This window comes from Betta splendens, chromosome 4, assembly GCF_900634795.4.
Source record: "Betta splendens chromosome 4, fBetSpl5.4, whole genome shotgun sequence".
Taxonomy (NCBI): domain Eukaryota; kingdom Metazoa; phylum Chordata; class Actinopteri; order Anabantiformes; family Osphronemidae; genus Betta; species Betta splendens.
In genome coordinates this window covers 4,933,866-4,953,868 of record NC_040884.2, presented here as the reverse complement: position 1 = coordinate 4,953,868, position 20,003 = coordinate 4,933,866, and the positions used below count along the sequence as shown (strand labels likewise).

At 41.1% G+C, this 20,003-nt stretch overlaps 2 protein-coding genes and 1 long non-coding RNA gene across 21 annotated transcripts in view; 2 read left to right on the top strand and 1 right to left on the bottom strand.

The window, feature by feature from the left end:
- The window catches only part of pde4ba (phosphodiesterase 4B, cAMP-specific a), an 83,266-nt gene extending 73,186 nt beyond the window's left edge, over window positions 1-10,080 (top strand). For 4 of the 5 annotated variants that reach the window (XM_029146580.3, XM_029146585.3, XM_029146582.3 and 1 more), the window contains 8 exons: window positions 2,502-2,595; window positions 4,871-5,154; window positions 5,257-5,421; window positions 5,569-5,668; window positions 5,755-5,909; window positions 6,003-6,125; window positions 6,365-6,547; window positions 6,651-10,080. In XM_029146580.3, coding sequence (XP_029002413.1) covers window positions 2,502-2,595; window positions 4,871-5,154; window positions 5,257-5,421; window positions 5,569-5,668; window positions 5,755-5,909; window positions 6,003-6,125; window positions 6,365-6,547; window positions 6,651-7,097 — 1,551 coding nt within the window. In that variant the 3' untranslated portion in view covers window positions 7,098-10,080. Of the gene's footprint in view, window positions 1-1,304; window positions 1,697-2,501; window positions 2,596-4,870; window positions 5,155-5,256; window positions 5,422-5,568; window positions 5,669-5,754; window positions 5,910-6,002; window positions 6,126-6,364; window positions 6,548-6,650 lie in introns of those variants that run through there. The other variant, XM_029146586.3, reaches the window with a different exon arrangement.
- The window catches only part of LOC114853332 (uncharacterized), a 39,453-nt gene extending 22,255 nt beyond the window's left edge, over window positions 1-17,198 (bottom strand). For 3 of the 6 annotated variants that reach the window (XR_008694554.1, XR_008694553.1, XR_003785536.3), the window contains exons 1-3: window positions 14,848-14,986; window positions 14,667-14,702; window positions 2,535-2,620 (exon numbers count right to left, since the gene is read on the bottom strand). This is a non-coding gene — a long non-coding RNA (uncharacterized LOC114853332). Of the gene's footprint in view, window positions 1-2,534; window positions 2,621-2,749; window positions 4,872-14,666; window positions 14,703-14,847; window positions 14,987-15,409; window positions 15,451-15,538 lie in introns of those variants that run through there. The other 3 variants (XR_008694556.1, XR_003785537.3, XR_008694555.1) reach the window with 3 other exon arrangements.
- The window catches only part of sgip1a (SH3GL interacting endocytic adaptor 1a), a 43,743-nt gene continuing 38,744 nt past the window's right edge, over window positions 15,005-20,003 (top strand). For all 10 annotated transcript variants that reach the window (XM_055508378.1, XM_055508380.1, XM_055508379.1 and 7 more), the window contains exon 1: window positions 15,005-15,145. The gene's annotated coding sequence lies outside the window, so the exon portion shown is untranslated. The remainder of the gene's footprint in view (window positions 15,146-20,003) is intronic.

Here is a 20,003-nt window from a genome sequence, read left to right as displayed (position 1 = left end):
TCCCACGTCCTGGCTTCTGGTTCTTTCCCTCTGTGGGAGGATAATCCGGAATCCTCACAGGGAAGCTTTGATCTTTTCCTCAAATGTTCCCAAACTCATATACACGTAATAAAAAAAAACAACGCCAAATTGGCCAGATGTATTCAAGTCAGGTGACCCTACATCCACACCTGCTCCAAAGACACCCCATCGATTCTGCCGGCCAGGTGGACATACAGTGCAGAGCTGGATGACTGTGTTGAAATTGACGTGTAAGTGGTGGAGAGTGAGCGTGAGACTGAGTGGGGCTGAGGGTGGGGGTGGGTTGCATCAGTCTGCGCATCGATGGATGCGAGTGAGGGCGACGTGTGTGGTGTGTCCTCGTGACAGCTCAGCAGCTACACCACATGTCTGCCTGGGAAAGAAAGGGGGAAGCCTTTCCTCTCCTCCTTCTAAGACAGCCCGTCTGATGCTGTTGCCATGGCGTTGGGGTGTTCTGGCAATTGGCACGGACACTCATACTCAGGTAGAGAGATGCTGTGGGCTGGAAGAACACGGTTAAAATGCACATCTTTCGAATCTTGCTCTTTCTTTCCTTTCCTCAGTCTCTGGTCGTGTCTCACGTTCATAAAAATATCCACATCCCCTGGCAGCGCGTAGCATTACAATGGGAGGGAGATAATGAACAGGATTAGGAGGATTCTGGAATGGCCACTGCACTCAGGGATGTCAGGACACGACGAAAGCCTCAAAGAGAAGCACATGATAGCAGGCGATAGAAATACTGATCTCACATTCCTCAAAACGTGCCCCGTCCCTGCTTTGTTTTAGGGGAGAGAGAGGCATAGCTATGCAGCCCGATCGCATTTCTTCACAATGGCCGACCTCGTGTAAATGTCTTTGAGAGGGTACTACACAGGAGGTGAACGGGAGGCGATGGGAGGTATCTGCTGGTTACATCAGGAATATTAAATATCAATCACTTAAGAACTTCACATATACACCAATGCCAAGCTGTAATTATCCCCCCACCCCGTCTCCCCACTTTCTGTCAAATCATGTGTTCTGAATAGAGCATGTTGCTGGGGCTGGCAGACTACAGGGGGAAAAAAGAGACAGAGGAAGGGAGGGAACGAAAAAAGGGAGACTGAGCGCTACAGCAGTGAGAGCAGTGAAGCAAGACAAATCCACTGGAGGAACCCCCCCTCCAGTCAGATGAACATTGCTGCCTCACTCCCTCCTCCTCCTCCGCCTTATCCTCCTCTTGTCTCCATCGCTGTTTTTTCCCCTCCTCCCTTCCTCGCTTCTTCTCCATTATTCATCAGTGTGCTGAGAGTCCCCAGCTCGCGGCTCCAGCTGCTGCTGCTCCAGCCCGTCTACTGAACCCGCTGGATCTCCTCCTCCTCGCCCTAGCCTGGCTACGCCGCCGAATTTTCCTTACATCTAGCCCTGAATGCCCGGGCATGGAGACTCCGAGCTGGCCCCTTTCTGCCGCCGAGAGGGAGAGTGAGCCGTCAACGAGTCGCTCTTGTCGCTGGTGAAAAGCAAAGCGCAAGGAGAGGGGATTTTTGTCCTTTTTGGCATTGAAAGAATTTTGTTCGTCTGGATCCTTTTCTTCCGTTGGATTACAGTTCTGGCTTTGTATAGGAACGAGAAAACGGGGTCCAAAATGCCTGAAGCCAATTACCTGCTGTCTGTGTCTTGGGGTTACATTAAGGTGCGTGGCGCTTATCTACGTCGCTTGTTGGGATACCGCACTCGTTCCCCAAACCTGTCTGCGGTGATGCTGTTGTATATTATGCTATTTCTAACGAAAGCTGACATTTTCATAATACCAATTGTTTTTTAGAGCTTTTATGGACACTGTGCTATCCTGATTATACCAAAAAATATATTTCCATCATGGTGGTGGTGGTGGAGGATTTGGGGGGTGTCTGACAGAACAGTGTTTTGTGGCTCAGGCTCCATCTTGAGCCCTCTGCAGAGCTGTGTGTCTGTATGTGTGTTAATGTGTGTGTACACGCACTTGCATCAGTGTCTCATAAATAGATGCTACTGCAGTGCCTGGGTCTCTGTGTACTTTCAGAAGCATCTGTCTCCCTTATCTTTAATGTATTTTAAGATGCTAAATTACATGAAATTATCAAATGAATAGAGCAGGGTGTTGATTTTCTCATTGACATTCTTGCACAGTGACACAACTAGAACTGGTAAATAAGCTTGGAAATGTGATTAAACGTAATAAATCTGTAAAATTGGTTTCAGGGGTTGAATTGAAGGGTGATGGCCTCCCCACTGGTAACGCAATAATGATCCTTAGCTTAATTAATTTCAGGGACAATGGAGGAGAAAATAAGATGCCCCCTCCCCATCTGATTGTAGGCTGTAATTAAATAATAACCCTGAGCTGCTGAAGGAAAACTGCTGTATTTTCCATGGACCCTTGTGCCCTCATTTTTTCCAGGTTTTCCCTTCAGTGGGAACTGACTGTATATTGTTTCTCTCTCCTCTCTCATTTGCAGTTCAAGAGAATGTTGAATCGGGAGTTGACGCACCTATCGGAGATGAGTCGGTCTGGGAATCAGGTTTCCGAATTCATCTCCAACACTTTCTTAGGTAAATTTCTTTTTTGTACATGCACCTAAAGAACAAAGAGACAAAAAATAAAACAAATTACCCATTATTTCATTTATAACCCACCTTCATTCACTGCTAAATAATAGTTATGGTAATCAAAAATGCACACAACAGTGTACGTATATAAACATACATTTGGTGGCTCACAGGAATACCCTCCTTTGGTTTTTCGGCAGTGTTTTTTGTCTGATCTGAAGGTGAGCAAGTTGCTCTGGCAGGCTTTCACTGTGGGGGCGTACCATAAAACACTGCGCCATTAAGCATTGTCTACATGTTCATGGCATCAGACTCATATTGTTCAACAACCACAATTTGGGTAAAACACTGTACATTAAAACAAGTATTTTATCATGAATAAACAGTAGTAAAGTTGTTCAGATACTAAAAAGAAGTGTAATGTAGCTGACAAATTACAGTAGCTTGGTAACCGAATTGGAGGAAGAGGATTGGAAGTGAAGGTGCTAGCGTGGGCTGAGCATTCTGCATGTCTGAGAATAGAAAACAATTGCTAAATATGTGTCTTTGTAACATTATTAGAAACACCACTTTGATTACTGTTACCTGTAAAATAATTTCATTAATCTCTGCTAATAGTCTTCATAGGAATAAGATAACACTAGCAGTAGATTTATAATATTTAGATTTTGTTGTTTGCTACAGCAGACATTTATTGTGTTAATAAAGAACAGATCAGAGAGCAGAGAGCTACAGGTACTGTACAGGTGAGTCAGAGATCATATAGATGAATTAACAATACATCCCAGACAAATTGAATGACTTAGGGGTATTTTTATGCCAATCAGCTTTCAAATGCGACTGGAATCCTGATCTGGTGTAGTGTTGTAGCACCGCCTCAGAGAGGGAGAGGAGGGAGGGAGGTGGCTGACTGCAGTGAGGGAGAATCTAGAGGTACAGAGGAACCCCCTTCGCTGGCAGTGAGATGTTCTCAGCAGATTGTGTGACTCATCCCTGTCTTAATGCATCTTTGTCAGCAGGGACACCTTGTTGTCCCTCTAACTCTCCCTCCCCCTCTCACTATCCAGAGAATCCAGACTTAGATCACGGGTGCTTTGATAAAGAAAATGAGGAGGGCCCTACTGGCAGTGGGAAGAAAGAGCAAATAAACATGAGGATACAAATATTACCTAAATGATTTACCTCAATCAATCAGTTTAAGAGAAATGACTTGAATTTGCCTGATCTTGCCTTTTTTGATCCACAGTTTTACTGGTATATCCAGCTTTTATTTTTGAGACAAAAATGATCCAGACTGTTGACTGGTACAATTTTTGTAGATACAGTACAGATCCCTGGATTTCTCATCTATGGCAATGTGGCTTCAGAATATATAAATTTCCATGTCCACAGCTGTCCTTATACTGTAGCTCACTGTTATAATTCCCTTTGATCAACCAGCAATAGAGCACACCTGTTTCAGGGAATATACATAAAAGCGAGGACTACAAGAGCTTTTTTTAGTTCAGAAGAGAAGGAGTGTAGAAGGTATAGATGCTTGTTAAAAGGGACTGTGCCAAGTTGTCCATCTCACAGCGTATCTCCTTCTCACACACAGAGACATCAGAGTAGTCGTTACAATGACAGCTTGTAATAAATTAGAGGGCAAAATATTGCTCTTCCCCCTATTTCCCACGCAGCACATGCCTCAGAGTGCTTAATTGCCCATTCTCAATTACCTCTGGAGAACTGAGGAAAGATCAAGACTGAGAGAAAGGCAGAGGAAACTGTGTGTGTGAGAGAGAGCATGGTAGTGAAAGTGATTATTTGAATTACAGCGGGTAATTGACTAACCCTCCATGAGGGAAGGCTGATAGGCCAACGATGAGCTGAATCAGGACTTGATAGATGAGTGCACAGCTCACATACTGTACATGCTGACAGCCAGAACCTGGTTGACTATAACAAATATATTAATGTCCACTTTAACTGTTTATTATTATTTCTACACTGTTTCTGTGACACACCATCTCTGTCTGACAGTAACTGAACTATTAGGTGAAAGAGCAGGAGATTTGAGCCACCTGCTGATATCTGGGAGAGAGAGGGTCCCAAATTAGAGACTCTCAGAGAATGAGAGAGAGAGAGAGCAATGAGGACAGGGAGCATGAATGAACAAACCAATGGAAATGAAAAAAGAAACTAACCTGCTGCAGGTGTCAGTGCACCTGTGTCCCACAGGCAGGCGCACAGCTTTTACTAAGATGCATATTGTTGTATGCATGTTGTTCTCCCTCAGACAAACAGAATGAGGTGGAGATCCCGTCCCCAACATCGAAAACAAGAGAGAAGAAGAAGCAACAGAAGCAGCAACTGATGACGCAGATCAGCGGGGTCAAGAAGGTTTCCCATGGGCCCTCGCTCTCCAGCAGCAGTATCTCGCGCTTCGGTGTTAAGACCGATAAGGAGGAGGTGCTGTCAAAGGAACTGGAGGATCTGAACAAGTGGGGCCTCAACATATTCACAGTTTCCGAGTACTCCAACAACCGACCTCTCACCTGCATCATGTACGCCATCTTCCAGGTATGAAGTACCCTAATAATCATCCTTACACAGCACAATGAAAAACATGATAATAATTCTTGCATCAGTGACTCAAGGGTAATTATGCTTTGTTTTTTGTAGGAGCGAGACCTGTTGAAGACTTTTAAGATCCCAGCGGATACATTCGTGGCCTACATGATGACACTGGAGGATCACTACCATTCAGACGTGGCCTACCATAACAGTCTGCATGCTGCTGATGTAGCTCAGTCCACACACATACTCCTGTCAACTCCAGCTCTGGATGTAAGTCACAGTAGTAGATGAAGTACTTGGGTCTTAGTTGTGTATTTACTACTCAGACCAGCCTCCTAATACATTTAAAAAATAAGCTTCATCACTCTCTTAAACCATAGATTAACTCTTAGTTTTCTGTGTTTTGCTTTGTCTCAGGCGGTCTTCACAGATCTTGAGATCCTTGCAGCCATCTTTGCAGCAGCCATCCACGATGTTGACCATCCGGGAGTATCAAACCAATTTCTAATCAATACTAGTAAGTGGAACTTACATGTTTAAATCTGACAAAGTTCTCGTGGTGCTTTCTTTAATTAATTGCGTTAATTGTTCACTTGTTTCCAGACTCTGAGTTGGCTTTGATGTACAATGATGAATCTGTGTTGGAGAACCATCATCTAGCTGTGGGATTCAAACTACTACAGGAAGACAACTGTGATATTTTTCAAAACCTCACCAAGAAGCAGAGGCAGTCTCTACGCAAAATGGTCATTGACATGGTAGGACGTCATTCATGTTTGGTACTTTTCTATAACCTCCATTTTTGATATAGCAGCTCAACTCTAAGGTCATATACTTCTGCCTTTATCCAGGTTTTGGCCACTGACATGTCTAAACACATGAGTCTGTTGGCTGATCTGAAGACTATGGTGGAGACAAAAAAGGTGACGAGCTCAGGAGTGCTGCTGCTGGACAATTACACAGACAGGATACAGGTATGAGCAACTTCATACTAACTGAAAGTAGCAAAAATTGTACAACAACTTGTAATGGCTCTCTATATACAGTAAAGGATATAAACCCTCCACTATATGCTCTACAAGAAGATTTTTTGCAAGATATTGACTTGTACTGTATATTGGAGAGGCTCATTAGTTTTAATATTCCTAAAAAACAGGGAAAAAGCCTATTAGTACTGTCACTTACTGTATCTATCGTACCATGTAACTTATAGGTGCTCCGTAACATGGTCCACTGTGCTGACCTAAGTAACCCAACCAAGTCTCTGGAGCTGTATCGTCAATGGACTGATCGGATAATGGAGGAGTTCTTCCACCAGGGAGACCGAGAGAGAGAAAGAGGGATGGAGATCAGTCCCATGTGTGATAAACATACAGCCTCAGTGGAGAAGAGCCAAGTAGGTCCCAACAATAGAAGCTGAATTACACACAAGCAAGGATGGTTGTGCAAATTTAAATATATGCAAGGAAACTCAGTCGTACCTCTTTTGTCTCCTTTAGGTGGGTTTTATCGACTACATTGTGCATCCTCTGTGGGAGACCTGGGCTGATCTGGTCCATCCAGATGCCCAGGATATCCTGGACACACTGGAGGACAACAGGAACTGGTACCAGAGCATGATCCCTCAGAGTCCCTCCCCACCCTTCTATGACCAGGGTACACATGGACACAGTGGCGGCACTGGAGGGCAGGGAAGTGGGGAGAAATTTCAGTTCGAGCTGACCTTGGAGGAAGAGGACTTGGATGGAATAGAGAAAGATGGTGAAGTGGAGGAGGAGGAGGAGGAAGAAGAAGAATTAGAAGAGGAGGAGGAGGATAGTGTAGGAGATTCTAGATCTCCCCCTCTAGACTATTTGGATGCTCAAGAACACGAGGAGTGCAGCATGATGGAACCTACAACAGCAATAGAAATTGTGACACACGAGGCGTCACCCACAGACACATAGGGCTTCCATCATCACGCTGATATGGTGATTTGAAAGTTTTTGGAAAAAAGAGGAGAAACCTCTTGCAGCTGTGCTTTTTAATAAGCCCAAAGAAGCAAGGGCTTAGCTTTGGCCCGCACTGGGGCGTCTTGCACTTGGGCGTTTGAAGCCAGAAGGACAGACAGTTTCAGTGGGATGGCTTCAGAGTTCTCAGGAAATAATTACTGCGAACATTTTAGTCTTGATGGACAGGCAAGACTGAGGGTGGAACTTGAAGGATTTCAGCCAGATTGGAAAAGTGTTACTTTTCTTTTCTGGACTGGCGTTAAATGGACATCGACACTACTGAGAGAAGTTTTGTACCTAAAGACTTTTTTACAGATATGATATAATCTAGAAGTAGCATAGAGTAAGATCTACTGATGGGACATGTTTGTATAGCAAGAAAAAGTGTTTACTTTTTTCCTGTACCATTTGTCAAAAGACTTTTGTGTGCCTTTTTTACTATTGTCTTTATAATAGTTTTTTATTTATTGAACACTCTAGTATGTCTGTGATTTTTTTTGTCTTATCTGAAAGAGCAAAACCTTTTTGTATGTTTAAAATCAGTCTTCCATGTATTGGGCAATAGAGAAATCCAAACGTCGACAAACAATTATTAGGCAAATTCATGAACACCAACATTTATGCATTTTGCCACCGCCATTTTTTGGGGGAAGGATTCAAACCCTTCATTCATGATTCTTATTAAAGTTAATTCATTGCATCATATTTGAAATGAATGTCAAGTCACACTACACAGTAGATCTGTTCTATTCACACATACGTTTTCATCTTCTTCTTTGAAGGGTCTGCAAACCATTTGACTCATACCAAATATGCTCACTGACAACTATTTACTTTAACTTTTCATGTTTATCTTGACAAAATAAGCAAAATTAGGACTAAAGCAAAAAAATGATCACAACAAACTAATCTGAGCTAATAAAATGAAGTTATTCAGCTACAGACAAAATTCTAGCCCTCACTCATGCGATATTTTCCTAATAATCCTGTTGGATAGAACAAGTCGTGACACTAGACCTGTCTGATGTAATACCCTTCTACCCCCACCCATGAGCAATCAACCCAAGACCTACAGCTGCCTGCCTGTAAGGTGCTCACAGACCCTCATCAGTGCCATTCACATGGTTTATAAACCCCAATGGAGGCCATGGCCACGACCCCAAAACAATCAGGCCAGCTATTTCTTCCTCATGATAAAAATCCCTCAAGAGCCGCTTCTGTTCACTGACGTCAACGGAATTGTTCCCCACCCCCTCCACTGTATCAGGTTTCCAGGACAGTTGGGTCACAGATGGAACTGCTGGATTCAGCATAAGAGAATGAAGTGGAATAATTAGGTGGTAGAATTTTGTTGTTTCACTAAAGACTAAAGTGTTGGGGAAGATGGTATGAAAATGGTTTGCAGACCTCTCATTTCCACTCTAGTGGTTTTTATTTATAAATGTTCTAGTCTAACGTCAAGTGTGATTTACATATTGGTTTACCGGTATACTCAAAAGGTACGTCATCTAAGTTCACTCCAGCATGATTACGTGGCAATCATTTGTGCAAAGTTTGCACGTACGGAAGGTTTTAGTTGTACCCATGTGTTCCTGTACATCTGTTTGGATCCGTTGACTTTGTCATCAGGCCTTACCCCATTACTCCACGTCTCTGTCAGTTTGTCGCTAGGAGCTCAAGTTGGTCCTCTTGCTGTTTATAACAGTGTGTATTTATTCTATACTTTAAGCTTGTAAATAAGAAATACTGGTTAAGTGTAAAATCTATTTTATTTATATGCACTTGCATTACCTGGAAGTGGTGGTGTCCAATGTGTAGAAGACTTTTTATATATGTATTATATATTGTTTTGATAAATATAAATATATTCAAATATATATTCGCACAATGTTTTTAGTGCCCAGCAGAGCAGTCGCTAAGAGGACGTTGTCACAGGACAACCTTGTATCTCCATAACAGTCCTAATTTACAATTCACTTCGGTCTTCTAATGCAATGTTACCAACGAAAAAAATCCAAAAACTGTAGATTAAGCTGATTATGCATGAATATTAAAATGATTATATTGTGTTCTCACAATGTCATTCATATTTTTGTATTACCTGAAATTCACCTTTGTCTCTTTAAGTTTAACCAAATTACATCCTAAAATTGGCCAGACTTTTGCAGAGGACTCTGAATGTTCTACTTAGATACTACTTACAGTAGATAAATTCATAAATAGATAAAGACTTTCTGAAGGTACAAGGTTTTCATCTGACAGCAGCGATTTGGTAACCCAGGGGCAACACAGAGGACATGTTAAACTGCATAGGCTTGTATATAGGGTACAAGCTAGCTAAGGCACACAGAAGCTCAATGCTCAGTATTGAATTACACAAATTGCTTATTTTCGCTCAGCAGCTTTTCACAACCTAAGCTATTCCATCCAGCATTTGAATGCAGATTGCTGATATGAGGTCAGATACAGGTTTGACTGAAAAACACACAGCGTTTGTCTCCTTTTACACTTAACGCACTTCATGTAAAAGTAGATAACACAGGGATGGTATTGGTAGCATGCTACAATACGCCCAGCACTGATGTGAACTGTTCTGAATAATCGAACCATGATCTTATGTAACTGATTGTGCTAATGTGTGAATTCCTTTTGACCAAACTTGTTAGCAGTTTTGAAATTGGAGTTTGTATTAACATTGTTTATCAATGTTCCAGCTTTTTTGGTCCTAGTTGTGTCCAAATGGTTAGCCAGATTTAGCACTATCTGCATGACAGACAGGTTTTTTTTTTATTGTCAATAATACGTTAAAGTCCGCCAGTTGTTGCAGGTGGGTTAGTAAATGTCTCACACAATGTATGGTATTATATTGTATATTGTGTTTAAAAATAAATCTGAAATACTTTTTTTATGAACTCATTAAAAGCAAAGCATGAATATATTTCTGCTGGCTCAGTTCTTTCCTGCCCACTTTTCCATAATTTTAAAAACAACAGAGTCAGTAGTCATGTTTGATAAATATAGATGATATATATACACTGTACTTGTAGTGGTGTCATAGAAAAAAAAATGTATCAGGCATTGCCCTTTATTGTAAGACAAACGTCAGGAAAGTGCTGAAAATAATTTAATACAATATATACTAGGATGTCTGTGATGTGTTAGTGTTAATTCTCTTTGATGTCACTGCATTTGCTGCATCATCACAGAGGACTGGCTCTAATGCGCTGAGACAGGAACGCGGTATGACACAGACTGCAGCACAGCCCACACACAATCTGACAGGCCTGTCCTGATGCGACATAAGGTCCTCGTCCTCACACTCACACATGCACTGTTCAGTTTTGCATGTGTGAGAAACGCATGTATTCGAGCGCACACCCCTCGCAAGGTTATAAAGGCGTTGCTCATGCTTTTTCATTGACGCTGTCGGTGACAGCACTCACGTCAAACTGTTTTAATTTTATCAGAACTCTGTTACGCATCAAATAGCCAAATGTTGCAGGGTAGATTACTGACTGCTGCAGAACCCTTTCCTGTAAAATGAAATTTGTTAGCTTAGCGTTTGCTGTTTAAATGACAAAATGCAGTTTTCTTCCTGATGGAGCAAAGCTTTAGCCTAGCAAGATATGCTTTATGTCTTAGCTACTGTAGCCTCTCTGAATATCTACATGTATTTTCGTATCATTCACAGAGACCTGTCCAATAGCCCAGTGCATTTTCATTCTGTGGTGAAAACAGTGCCACCTCATGGGTATGTACGGTATGAAGCGCTGCACATTCACACATTTTTATATGACTTCCATTTCTTAATGTTGAATTTGAGATGCTTTGAGATAATTAGTTTTAGAGAATTTTCTTGTAGCTATTTCATAATTTGTGCTCTTCTAAAACAGTTGCTGAGATATTATTTTGCTAAGTTAAGTACAGTATTGGTCCAGGTTCAGGTGTTAGGTAATCACAGATTCTTCTTCTAAAACATCAACTCGTTATTTCCAGATTGCTGGCTGGGAAGAAACTTTTCAAAGCTAATCTGGGAAAAAAACATTTAGTCTTTTATTATATCTATTCATGAATCCATTTCTTTTAAACGTCATAATTGTCCACAATTATTTCTGCAGTCTGCCTGTTGTATCTCTCTAACCTTAAAAGAGCTCAGTATCTGACATATTATACTCCCTCTTCTCATTTGCTACAGTATGTTCATCTTTTGGCCCTTACAGTATACTTTAACTTTTTTCAATCTTGTATAATTTGCCCACATCTCGCTGTCCTACTCTCCCATTTTCCATAGTGGAAATCTTTTCCCAATTTGACATGACCTATTAAAAGAAAGACATCTGATTTGACGAAGCTACTTGCGTACGTATGACGAAGGAGTGATTGGCATACAGGACAGAAAGCGTCCCCTGTCACATTACCAAGTCTTGAAGGTCCACAGAGACAACTCATCTAATAAAGCTAAAAACAGAGCAAAGCACTTCCCACCAGTTGAGGTAAATGACAACACTTATGTACAGGGACTCTGTGTGGTATAGCAGAAGAGGTTAGCTTGAGAGATCACAGGGTATAAAATAATAAATAAAATATAATACAAAAGTAGACAAAAAGACAGAGTTAGCATCATTTACAGAATAAACAAGAAGTAAAATTCTCAAATCTATTTAACCAATTTACTGTATTGTTAACTTCTGAAATAAGAGAAACTCACCTTGCACAGATATTTGGCACTACTACTCTTTTACACCTCAAGAAACTTAAAGTCAAGCGTTAAAACACTAAACCGTGTAGTTTCTGTTATGAAATTCTAGTACCACACAGACACACACGCGCAGAATAGAGAGAAAAGCTGATGTAAATCTGAATAAATGAAGGCCTCATTAAGATGTCAAGTAATTTAATTAGAGGTTAGAGTGCTCAGGCATTGTTATTTCACAATGGTGCAGTGACTAATGTGGATTTCTTTAGTCTGTTAACCTACAAAGGCTGTGATTGCTTTACAGTAGGGTAAAAAAGACATACTTGCTACAATAAAAATAATACTTTACCACTGTGCACATCAGCTGTTGTGTTATTCAACCTTAACACTTTAATGCTTGCGACACTTTCTTGACTTTAGCCAAAGGAAGTCAGCAAAGAACATTTAAAAAGATTCTACTGTATGCCTTTGTAAAGTCTTGATTCTGGTATTTTCAACCATTCTGATATAAAATGATAGATGTGCCTTGGATCACTGTCCTACTGCATGACAGACAGATGGGTTTACAGACAGTGTTAGTTGTAGAATGCTAGGGTACAGAAAGAGGAGTTAACTCAATGAATGCAAGTTGAGTCTATGAATGCAAAACAATAATCCCATCCCATCATTTTACATCCTATGTAAAATAAATATGTATGTAATTTTTTTTTCTCTGGTTGCTACTGGCTTCAGTGGAAAGGAAAACAAGATGTCCCTCTTGGGTCCCCGGAGGCTGCATTAACCTTGTAAGTTATGCAGTAAATCAGTCTCGTGATGGAGACATGGGGCTATTTATACTCCCTGAGGCAATTAGAGGAGAGAAGATAAAGTGGCTCAGGGTGCAGAGAAACACCACTGACAGCCTGTTTAAAGAACCTCTGTGACGCTTCATTGTTCTTCCTAAAGCAATGAGATAACAGGTGGAAACAGCTGGCAGCATTTTGGGGATTTAATGCCCCTTTCCGACGTGCATTTCTTCCCCTCATCCTTATGTCACCTGAACGTGTCAGCTTCATGATCACTTACTATGTACTAGGTTTAATTCATTATTTTGTATCACATGTCTACTATATTTCATGAGAATATATATATTGCAATATTGTCTAAAATAAAAACTGTTGACGTGAGGTCAGATGTTATACAAATGTGAAAATGTGAAACCATATACTGTATCTCCGTCTAGTCCATCAAATATGTATTGTAAAATTCAATCTAACTTACATTAGGTCTCAGCCTGTTAGGATTATTAATGTGTGGCTGCTGAAGCAGGATCATTTACAAACTTGGTTCCTTCAAATCTCTGCATGCCACATCTCTGCATCACCTTGCCTAAAACTATGATGCTAATCACAACCATACCACACAATATTCTCTCTCACTGGGAACTCCCTGTGATATCATATTAAGGAGCACATATTAAATAAAAAAACAGTTTCTGTTTTCTTTTTCTCTGGTTCTTCCATAGCTGTGTCACTGAGCCCTGTGCTTATGAATCTGCTGTTGCTCTCACGCACTCTTCCCATCACAGAGGTCTGCAGCACATGGAAACAATTGTTCAACTTCCTTGAGAATTTCTGTGATGACATGTGTGTCAGTGTCTTTCATTGTTCTCCTGTAATGACATCCCTTCCAGTAATCCCATGTAGTTCACAGCATTTATACTTCATGGAACATCATAGGTACTGTACAGGTCAGCCACAGGGCATTTTAAAGGACTTATGACACATGTAACAAGCCCTACAGCAAATAGAGGACTTTTACCTACAATAAAGTGTTTGCTCCATTTTTATGTTCAGGAGGCAAACAAATAAACGAGTGGTGTGTTTAGGTGTTTCTGAATATCCGTACATAGTGAGAGGCAGACACAGTGCGTTAGGATTCTCACAGGGATTTACTCTACAGTATATTATATCACAGGGAAGACCGAGGACTCTGTCAATGGGGTTGCCATGACAACCAGACATTCTCTAGACATACCTCTGTGGGATAACATCTGCAGTCACATGCAGGTAACATCTTGTACAGCAATTGCCAACACAGACAAAAGGCCATAACTGCATACGTGGATTACAGGGATAAAAAACGTAATACCACCTTAGAACGAGATCTTAGATTTTACTTAATAATACACAATGTCAATCAAGAGCTGCACAATCTCTAGTTTGAAATTGGGTAACTTTAATAATTCAAAATGTTCTGCACATGTTACCTTTGCTTAAAAGAGCCTGTGGTATTGAAGGCAGATAAACGTCCTTGTTATGCAACTCCATAAAACTGCAAGTCAAACTATTGTTTTTTTGCCAGAGGACATTACGTTGCTGAATTATTAAGGCTGAATATCCAGGTGCACGGCATGAATCACACCATTCTGTGCTTACACGTGGCAATTAGTTCTCTGTTTAGCAATTCTGCTTCAACAAAAGTCTGGAAAATAACTTCAACACCCTGCACTAATGGATAAATTCTTAAGGAGCAGCTTTTTGTGTGTTTGACTAGTGTTTTCATGACTAGATAATCACTATTCATCACCACCACCAATTCATGCAACTGGACTTGTCTTGTCTGTATATGAGTACATAAGATGATCTTTACATCGGATAAAGGAAGGCAGAAAAAGAAGGGGAGACAGATTGTGGGATGACGCATTCACAACACAACCTTATATAATTAAAGCTCAGACTCTAAACTATATGTGTATCCTAACAGTAACGGCTAAAACCGACAGAGTGGGTATTATACATTTTGAGAAATTTATCTGAAATGAGAGTACTGTAGCAAGTAATACTTACCGCCATTTAGATGACGTTTTCAGTTTTTAGAGTCGCCTGAAACAAAATATTCAATTTACTTTCGAGTTAGAGTTTCATTTTGTTAAGTGTAACTTTTGTGCTATTTCTAAACAATTATACCTAACTTAGCTAGCAACATATATTTGACAGTCAAGAAGTGGCCCAGACCTCACTAACGTACCTTGCTAGCAAGAAGAGATAGTCAGTATACATAAGTAAAAAAGGGTTAACTAAAACTAATAATGACATTTTGACCTGTGAAGTAATCATTTATGTTAAGGTATCATAGAAGACCCGTAATAGAACAGGTCACTTCCGGCGACCACGTTCTGTTGGTGGAGGTACAGTAAACAGTAACGGCTAGCTGTTTAGCTAGCAGTTTGGAAATAACGTCAGTTAATGTCGTTGTCGACCTTGGATTTCACTTCAACAGAAGCGACCCTAAAATCATGAAGTACGACAAAAAACGATAAACATAGGTAAGTGTTTAAGTTATCTTTCAATAAATAAATAAAAAACATCGGTAGAAGCTACTGTAGCTGAGCTAATTCCAACTGACTTTGAATTTGTTCAGACTTCTTTTAGGGAATTTTCAGTATTATTCAGTAACAGATTGGGATGATTATAGTGTGACCGCATCTGGACTTAAAAGTGAAAGTTTAAACTTCGTAAATGATACAATGTTTAGAAATCAGTGCTGGTAAAATGCATGAATCACTTCTACAGTAAAACCTTGCGTGTACATTTTCCGGTGGCCTTTCTGGAACAGTGGAAGAGCTGGATCCTGGGAATGAAACAGGAAACTTTAGGAGTCATTGACAATATTATCTTAAAACATATAATTGACTTGTTGTTCTGCGTGAAAGCAAGACCTTGGCTCAACGTTTATGAAGTCTTGATTTAAATCACCTGAGGCACAAGTCACGATACCCTTAACAATAATAGAACATAACAGCTCATCAAAGTTTATTACTCAGTGTGGAGCCTGTAAGCAACTGAGGAATAGTTACCATTTGTTTGAGAAATTAAAGCTCAGTTGATTAATTACGCTGGCTGTGTTGTGTAAGAGCTGGTGCTGCTGGTGTTTGTGCAAGGTTTAATCTGAATATCGAAGGACAGACTGGCGCATGTGAGAGTATTTCTGCCCAGTCCCTCGTTTCCCTGCATGAACAGGTGCTACTGCATGTGCTGATTCACGTGGAGCTACATCTGAGTGGGTCTGGCTATCATTATAGCAGTGCCTTGCATTATTAGTGGCCCGGGCACCAATTAGTATAGTAATTAGATTGATTAGATGTGTGCAGGCAACTGCATGTGTAAGGGTTGAACTAGAGTTTAGGGATATGTGGGAAAAGCTGTAGGGGACAGAAGGCTTTGCCAAACTTGAGAGTGATGAGTGAGAAATGAAGTTTCAGTTTTGGGTGGACTTTTCCTGGGAACTCAGCCTGGGAAAATTGCAGATCTCTGTTTCCTGTGTTGACCTGTGAAAACCCTCAAATGCAGCATTGACAGGCTGTGGATTCTGGGTTCTGTCCACAGAGCCATGTGTGTCCCCCAATGACAGAGAAGTACATCTACAGTACAACATTTTTAAAACAATAATTTAAAAATGCTGTTGCCACAGCGTATTGGATGTGCACTACATAAAGTAAGAAGGTATCCTCCACTGACTTGCATACGTAAAGTGTTGTTTACTGCTGCTCTCAGAAAGCTTGAGTCATCCACACTGTTCATGGGGGAAGCCGTATGAGCGAGTGTGGAGGAGTAAAGCATTTCCTCACGTCCTCCATCAGTCATTCAGCCAGCCGGTTGGTTCTGGCATAGTTGCCTTTCTTAGATAGACAGACAGACCTATACAGTGTAAACAGTAGCTTACTGTACACAACAGGGCTGAAGGGGAAGAAACATATTCCTCAATCAAATGACCTAATGCTATGTCACGATGTCAACATATGGTAAAAGTTCTGCATTTCGTGTGTCTTTGTGTCTGTAAGCATTGGGGAAGCTGCTCATTTAAAGGAAGAGAATTTACCGGAAGTGTGCCTGTGGGATTTGGGTGAGCTGTGCATGCGTGGGTGAGCAGGGGGAAGGGCAACATACGCTTTATTACAATATCTGACACTTAGGAGCTGATGTGAAGGATGTTGATGATGAGTAAGGCCCAGCAAGGTGTGCTGTGTGTTCTAGGGTGGAAGTGTCTGTGGGTTTTGTTTGTTCCTAGTTAAGGTTCCCAGACTACAGTGATTAAAGATTAACAACAGCAGGACAGGCATATTACTATGAGCTCTACGCTGATGATGTATACTTCATACTGTACATCATAGCTGTTCGTGTGTCTTGTGGCCTATTATAGTATGTCAGACTCACTGTAGGCTCATTGTTCTTGATACAGCCCTAGAGAAGAGAAGCTCCTAAAAATCTATGCCTATTTTAAGAAGCCTCATGAATTATGGGTCCAGTATTAAGTGCGTCATTGAGAGGCCTATCTGGGCTCCTACCAGCACAGCACATCTCACACACACACACACACACACACACACACACACACACACACACACACACACAACCTATATTTGCAACATTCTCGTGGGTGTCCAGCCAAACTAGAGTGAGCCAGTAAGGAAGCGTAGGCGAGTTCGGTCTTTTTCCCCAACCCTAATTCAGCAGTGGGCTTTGGAGCTTTCCTGTGCAAGTTGTGCGATATCACCTTATGCAATTTCATTGTTCCCAATTCAGCTTTGGACAAGAGAGTCACACCAGTGTCATTAAGAAAAAAAAGAATAAATTAAGATTAAATGAATGTCAATTTCAACATGTTGTGAAACAGTTTTGTGTTTCGACTCATCTTGTACAAAGCCTGCATAAAATTCATGTCTGCTCTACATATTCTCTCTTGAAAACCCTTCTTTAACTCCCTGCAGTGAGTTCATGTGGATCCATTCTGTCATCTCAGACTGGCTGTCCTAGCACACACCAGTTCTCTTGGGACTGGCCTGATTTAAACTGCTCTGCTGTTTATAGATATACGCTGATAGTATACCAAGTTCATGGTGTTTATTTAGACTCAGACCCAGTCTGGAAATGGTAATTGGTGTGAGTAATGGAGACACATTGGACCAGTGTTGAAATCCTGGAGACCATTAAAGGAACCACAGACCAGACCCACACATAATCAGAGTGATGTGAGAATGAGAGTCATCTTTTCCGTTGAAGTGGGGTACTGGGCTTTCAGAAGGGGGTCTTAACACGGTCCGAGTCAAGGGTCAGTAGAATAGTCTAAACTGACTGATCCCCTCACTTGGCATCTAAAATAAAAAACAGGCAGCACAATTCATCCCAGAACTTACTGTCATACATTTCCAACTCCCATATCTCAGTGTGAGAACTTACAGTAACTATGAATCATATTTTAACCCCCAGTAGCATCAGACTAAACAAGCCACAGGTACCTCTGAGCTGGCACTCAGCATCATCAAGTGTTCATTACATTAATTACATGGAAAACCTTACTGCTTGTAGTGTGTCTGGTACCTGGGCCAGGGCAGCCAGTGGGTTAATGATGGAGCACAGAGCGTCTGCCTGGCTGCTACAAACAGGCGGTGAGCATCACGCGTGGCAGGATGGCACGTAAGCACCCAACATGGCACCCTGTCACCGCCACGCCTTATCGCCCTGCGTGCCTTCCCTGCTGGCGAGCGGAATGTTGTTTTGGTTTAACTGCCCTCGCTGCCACCCAATCTGCTGGTGGGCGTTTGTGTACAGTTAATGACCGCGGCCTAATCACCGTCCTTCATCAGGAGAGACGGCGCAGGGTGGAGGTTTGCAGGGATGTTGCCTCAGCAGTGGGCAGGAAATGGCACGAGGCCCGACTTAAAAGCGTGAGACGTGACTGCTTCAACATGAGCTCAGGGAAGTCCATGTACGGAGAGATGATGATGAGATGATGAGTGGGGCAGTAGTAGTAGACTGAGGTCAGAGGCTACAGGAGTCATACTGGAGTGATATATATATATATATATATATATATATATATATATATATATATATATATATATATATATATTATATATATATATATATATTAGGAAACTGTTAAAGTATGATTAATTGAAGAGTGCATGAATGTACAGACTAGAGCTAGCTGGTGTGTCAGTGTTGGCTGGTGAACCTGATAAAAGTCACCCATCTCTCCTTGTCTTCTGGCTTAGTTTTGCATCAGTGCCTGGTCATGTGCCACTGGGCATCCCCTGCTCTCAGCGCCCTGCTCCTGTAGCACTGAATTAGGATCAGCATCCTGCTCACCTTGTGGCAAGAGATTTAACCTCTGTGGATTGTTTTCAGGGTTAGTAGCTGACCCATATACTGTAAAGATGAAATAACTCATTAAAAGATAGGGTCAATGATTGTTTAGTCCTTAAAGTGTGAATGTCAATCATATGTTTAGTCCAACTTTCTGTAATGATGTATTTTATTTAAGGATCAGTCAAAATATCTGGGTGAGAAGTTATGAATAACCATGATATGAAATGGAGAAGCATTTAATTTTCCTATGTATAAACATGCCATGAATCAAATCTTTATATATTCATTATAAACTAATTACTAATTTACCAAATTGTAAGGATTAGTTTTACTATTACTATTTATGTTCTTTAGTTTACATTAGAGTGGAACCAGAATACATTTGTTAAATGAATGTCAATTCAGGGACCTGACATGATCATTATCTTCCTCTCCAAGTGGTTCCTCATTTGTAACGTGAAAACTACAGATCGTACTGCGTAGTCTAACTGAATGATGACCTTTTTGAACTGGTGAAAAGAACAGTGGGCAGAGATGAGAAAAAAGCAGATAGAACAACACTGCACCCCACAGGCAAGCGAGGAAATGAGGAGCGGCGTGAGGAAAGTAGGTCAGACAGAGGAGCTGGAGAGTGTGTGTGTGTGCATCTGAATGACTGGGTAAACAGAGACACATGTAAGGTAACACTGTCTGGTTGTTTATTTAGCATTTTCAGATTTTCCAATAAACAAGCTCACTTATGCAAATCGTACAAAACAGTAGTAAGTCAAGCGCACACAGGAACGTGCAGCATGCAGGGCATGTCTTACTATAAGCGTTTAGGCCTTCATTTCACTGTCCATGTATTATCCTTTGATAAAAACAACCCAGAACAGATTCAGGTGGATGCGAGGAGAAAGGCACGGGAAGCGGTTAACAAGGGATCACTATGTATCAGCTGTCAGCAGAGGGCGCCAACTACTTATGGCATTTTAGCATTGGTAAAAAGTCTGTCATTTTTTAAAATCTATTCCATCTGCAGCTGTCACTGTCAAA